The sequence below is a fragment of the Hibiscus syriacus genome, unplaced genomic scaffold (assembly GCF_006381635.1).
Source record: "Hibiscus syriacus cultivar Baekdansim isolate YM2019G1 unplaced genomic scaffold, ASM638163v2 tig00012452_pilon, whole genome shotgun sequence".
NCBI lineage: Eukaryota > Viridiplantae > Streptophyta > Magnoliopsida > Malvales > Malvaceae > Hibiscus > Hibiscus syriacus.
Genome location: NW_024062278.1, coordinates 31,566 through 37,167, shown reverse-complemented (window position 1 = coordinate 37,167; position 5,602 = coordinate 31,566). Strand labels below are relative to the sequence as shown.

The 5,602-nt window shown below is 33.8% G+C and overlaps 1 protein-coding gene across 1 annotated transcript; it reads left to right on the top strand.

Moving 5' to 3' along the window:
* The first annotated feature begins 719 nt into the window (after positions 1-719).
* Positions 720-5,064, top strand: LOC120205415 (protein NRT1/ PTR FAMILY 5.10-like). The gene is made up of 3 exons (XM_039205302.1): positions 720-1,082; positions 3,255-3,802; positions 4,184-5,064. The coding sequence occupies exons 1-3, from the start codon at positions 741-743 to the stop codon at positions 5,001-5,003; spliced, it is 1,710 nt and encodes a 569-aa protein (XP_039061233.1). The 5' UTR covers positions 720-740; the 3' UTR covers positions 5,004-5,064.
* Positions 5,065-5,602: the final 538 nt, after the last annotated feature.

The following is a 5,602-nucleotide window of genomic DNA, read 5'->3' as shown; positions in this document are numbered from 1 at the left end:
GGTGTAGTACGATAATCAGAGAAAAGGGCAGAGATGTTGTGATTCTACAGCTGGATAGTTTACAATTACCCAAAAAAAATATTGTGGCCAAAATGAGAGTATCCTAAACTTTGGGTGGCTAACTAGATAGTTTACAAGATGTGATAATATTATTAAAGGATGGTAATGAACTTGGATCATAATAAGGATAAATTACACCACGTGGTCATCGTTAGTCCTTAGAGTTGGAGATATAAAATAAGGGTAAACTATTTATTGGTCATCCATCTATTACTTAATTTATGTTTTCGATATCCAACTATTATATTATTAAATCATATTTGATGTTATGTTTTATTCTGATTTTGTTATTTATCATTAAAATATTAACAATGATGATATGTTACTATAAGATAATTAATACATATTAGTATTGAAAAATTATAAATAATAAATCGATATCAATATAATTATTATTTTTTAATAATATTATTAAAATAAAACTAAAACGCAATATTATATATGAGGTTAAAAAAATATAATCGTAGAATGAAAAAAAACTGAGTAATAAGTCGGTGACAAAAATAGATAGTTTACCCAAAACAATATTATAATCGGGAATCATTTGCGTATATAGCTCTTAATTTTTTTTAGTTGAAATACTGAATTATTTGAAACCCAGTACCAATCCCTATCACAATTTTAGGGTTATAAGGTTCTCCAATCTGATGGTTGAGTGAGTCTCAATTACTATCAAAGCTATGCCAATCTCCGCTGCTGAAACTCCACTCTTGGATGACACCGTTGATGGCTGCCTTGACTACAAAGGCCGACCTGTTCGCCGCTCCACCTCCGGTTGTTGGAGATCCGCTTCTTTCATCATAGCCGTCGAAATTGCTGAGAGGTTTTCTTATTACGGCATCTCTTCAAACCTCATAACTTACTTGACGGGGCCTCTGGGCGAGTCCACTGCTACCGCCGCCGCACAAGTCAACGCCTGGTATGGGGCGGCCTCGCTTCTGCCTCTCTTGGGTGCATTCATTGCTGATTCTTTTCTTGGCCGATACCGCACTATTATTCTCGCTTCCCTTGTTTACATTTTGGTAAACACACTTGTCCCTTCCTCTCTTTTTTGCCCCAATTGGAAGGATATAAAAAATAACTAATGTTTCATCATAATTTAGCGTCAATTAGTAAAATTTAAGCTATTAAAAGACAATCCATAATGCCTGGAATTTTGATTTAATATAATTAAATTATAATAATTTAGCGTATTAAATTTTACAATTTTCTACCAATTTCCCCTCCTCAAATACTGATTTAGGAAATAGACTGTGTACTTCATTTTGGAATAATACTTGACATTATTTTTAGTATTGGTTTCTAGGTTTGAGGATTGAATTTCCACATTAGTTATTGTGATCGAAGTTAGACTCAATTGAGAGTAATTTCGGAGAGAGAGAGAGAGAAGCTAGAGTAGATAACTTTGATCTTGATTCTACCATTGTCATTGTTATATGATAACTTTCTCATAATTCCTACGTCTAAATGTTTTTTCTGTCATTTTGGATGCTGTCTGGAGTCGATAAAGTCCTAGGTTCTCTGGTTTAAATGTGTTTAATATGGTTCCAATATGTAAAATATTTGTGCTTTGACTTCTTGGCTATCAAGAATAGACTTACTACAATGAAGAGAATGGCAAGTCTGGTAACACAGTGGAACATGGCTTTTTTCTCGTGAGAAAAAGATTCAATTTTCTTCTGTTGTAATCTGAGCTAGAGAGATTCAGAGATGGGGTATCTGAGCAACCATTCTAGATAAAAATGTATAGGCTCTTTAGAGTTGGTTAAAGAACCTAAGAATTTTTCTGCCTCAGTGCTAATGGAGGACTAGATTTTTTTCATGAAATCGTGCCTGTTTTGCAATTTCATGTTAATTTTTCGAGTTTTGACTGTTTATTGACATAGTTGATAGAAATCCAATTTTTAGTTTGAATATTTATTTGTGTACATTGAACAAAGCTTGCCTAGTGAATTCCATCTGCTTGTGCTTTGTTATTATCTGTTTGTAGAATGAAGTTCAATGGGAAATAGAAAGAACTAACACTGATCAGAGGCAAAACCAGTTATTAGATGGGTTGCTAGGACAACTAACATAGAGGCTGATGCCTTAGCTAAGGCTGGAATAGGCTGAGTTCTGTGTTGATGTTAGGGGCTGTTATTTTTGGGTTTCAAGTTATTTTGTAAGGGGTCATTCTAGGTGTTGTAATCGTTATGTATCATTTTTGTTATTAATTAAATATAAGGCACTCTTTTCCTCCTTCCGCTGATTAAGGAGCCTCTCTACGAGCTACATGAATCATGAAGGGGGTTTTTAACGAGGCCTTCAACTCTTATAAAAAAAAATTAAAAAAAGGGAGAAACGAGGAATTCATTGGGGGAGAGAAACCAGGGAGATTCAGTAAGGGAGAGAAATCTCAAACCCAATAATTTGTTATCTAAAAATATCGACATTTGATACTCCAGGCATACTAGATATCCAAACAAAATTGGTTTTTATAGCTGAATGAAACCGTAGTAAAAGGCATAACACCTAATATAAACCTAGTTATTTGGACTCCTGGCTGACTGGATATTACGTATGTGTTCGACATGAATATGCTCTACTTTTTAAAGTTTTTTTTCCATATATTTGGATCATCATACCTTATATTCATATCTTAATGTGTCGGAAATGGGTACTTTAAAAAAAATGAAAAATTCTGGAAACATAGGCCCTAAGACTGTAGTACTTGGAACTAAGGTAAGCTACTTAATGTAAAATTGCCTAATAACATAATTCTAAGTAAGGATTACAATTACTGTCATAAACTACTAAATTACTGAACAAATTGTTTAAGCAACTCCTTTCCTGTGCATATGCTTCTATGTATTAGAATTTGTTTGATCATCTTGTAAAACAAAGGGTTTGAATTTAGGTTTGACTTCAGAAGCTTTGGCACAATCTCACTTAAACACATTGTTCATTATGAATGAACACAATAATTCTCAAATTAGTGAAGTTTTTGTCGTTGTCAAACAAAAACTTTGAAGCTCAATTCAAGATTTGAGAAAAGCTGCTGTACTATCAATTGTACTTGAGGAATCTGTTTCTTGGCATAGCTTTTCTCATTTAAAGCTATAGAGTAGTCACAGGATTATTTTAATTGTTTTACTGATTGATTAGAGCACTTGCTAGCTGTTTTCTGTAATTTCTTATTTTGGAATTATTTATAGGGGCTAGGTTTGTTGACTCTGTCAGCCACACTTAGTTCTGTCAGCAGTTCTGGTGGCCAAAATGCAGATAATGCTGCATTGAATTCTTCACCTCAGTTTCAAGTGATACTATTCTTCTTCTCAGTGTATCTAGTAGCATTTGCACAAGGTGGGCACAAACCATGTGTTCAAGCTTTTGGTGCAGATCAATTTGATACTCAAGATCCAAAGGAGTGTAAAGCGAAGAGTTCTTTCTTTAATTGGTGGTACTTTGGTATGTATACCGGTACCTTAACAACCCTATGGATTTTAAATTACATTCAAGACAATCTTAGTTGGGTTCTTGGATTTGCGATACCTGGAATTGTGATGGCTGTTGGACTGGTTATTTTCGTACTTGGAACAATGACTTACCGATATAGTGTGAAGGGGGATGAAGAAAACCCATTTGTGACTGTTGGTCGAGTGTTCATTTTGGCAGTTAGAAACCAGAAAACATCCTATTCAGCAATTGCTGCAGAGGAAGAAGCCCAAGGAACTCTTTCTACTGAAAGTTCCAAGCAATTCCGGTAAGTGATATTTTTGCATTAAGGGAATTAGGAGTATAAAAAAGGGACAATTAGAGCTTCAGTGAAGGTCAATATCTAAGGCCTCATGCACAATTTCTTTAAGTCCTGCCAAAACTTCTCCATTTAACGTAACATGTATAAACTCGTAATATAATACATTATTCATGACATGAGTTTCTTTCGTCAGTTTGTAATGCCGTTGTTTTCTTCATGTGATTGACATGGAGCTCTTGCTTGTTCTTTTCTTCTCCTTGTGGCTGTTATTGAAGTTTTTAGAGCTTGAACTTTATTGAATCATTTGTGTTTTTCCTGCTCTCATTTTTTATTACATTTTCTATTGCAATGTTTCTAACATAGCAATATGGATTTTTAATGTGATAGATTCCTCAACAAAGCCTTGCTTGTGCCGGATGGTTCAAAGGAACAAGGAGTGGTGTGCAGCATCAGAGACGTTGAAGAAGCAAAGGCTATTATAAGGCTTGCACCAATATGGGCTACATGCTTGATTTATGCAATCGTCTTTGCACAATCATCGACCTTCTTCACCAAGCAAGGAGCTACTATGGACAGGTCAATTACAACAGGCTTTGAAATACCTGCTGCTTCACTTCAGTCGTTCGTTAGCCTTTCGATTGTTCTTTTCATTCCTGTATATGACCGCATTTTCGTCCCGTTAGCAAGAGCCTTGACAAGGAAACCAACCGGTATTACAATGCTTCAAAGAATCGGAACCGGAATGGTAATATCTGCTATGTCAATGGTAATTGCTGCTATAGTGGAGATGCAGAGGCTTAAAATTGCTGAAGGAAATGGACTGGTAGATAAGCCAAATGTGATGGTTCCAATGAGTGTATGGTGGCTGGTCCCTCAATACGTACTATTCGGATTAGCCGATGTTTTCACCATGGTTGGCCTTCAAGAATTTTTCTATGATCAGATGCCAAATGAATTAAGGAGTATGGGTCTTGCGCTCTACCTTAGCATCTTTGGTGCTGGGAGCTTCTTAAGTAGCTTTCTCATCTCCACCATTGAGAATGTGACAGGTGGGCATGGCCGAGATAGCTGGTTCTCAAATAATCTGAATAGGGCACATCTCGATTACTTTTACTGGCTGCTTGCTGCACTTAGTGCCATGGGCTTGGCACTCTATATATGTTGTACAAAATCTTACATTTATGCTAGAAGGGGAAGGGCGTTCTAAATTTATTAAGAAACAAACAAATATATATTGTATTTTCAATAATGGATTTATATTATAAAATTGTGGTATAAAAAAATAAAGTACATTTAAAGTCATTCAGCTATGATCAAATGATTATTTTAGTTGTTGAACTTTTAAATGTTATAAAATTATAATAAATTTATGAAATTACTACAAATATTATAATAATCGTAAAATTTTAATAAATTCAATATATCAGTAAAATATAATAATCATTTTATAAAATTTATTAATTATTTATAATAATTTGATAAGTTTAATAATCACTTCATAATTTTTGAAAGTTCAAAAATTATGAAAGTTCAATTAAAAGATTATTTAAGCATCGTCCACATAAAAATTAAACACTAATTATAATTATATCATTTGGTAACAATAAATCTTTAACTTAAAACTATTTATTTTAAAATTTAAACCTATTGAAAAAATATTTATATATTTTGAATAAATCTAGATAATATTTTAAGATTCAATATTGTGGATATTCTTGTTTGCAAATTATGCGAATAACCAATATAAAAGTGGCTAGACAGAGTCTTGATGCTGCAATACAATAGCTTTTCACTGCAAACCGTATA

What these genes read in the sequence shown, in the direction of transcription:
- LOC120205415 (XM_039205302.1), top strand. Translation starts at nt 741, where the DNA reads ATGCCAATCTCCGCTGCTGAAACTCCACTCTTGGATGACACCGTTGAT. An exon ending in CTTCCCTTGTTTACATTTTG is followed by an intron (nt 1,083 to 3,254) that starts GTAAACACACTT and finishes AATTATTTATAG; the next exon opens with GGGCTAGGTTTGTTGACTCT. An exon ending in GAAAGTTCCAAGCAATTCCG is followed by an intron (nt 3,803 to 4,183) that starts GTAAGTGATATT and finishes TTAATGTGATAG; the next exon opens with ATTCCTCAACAAAGCCTTGC.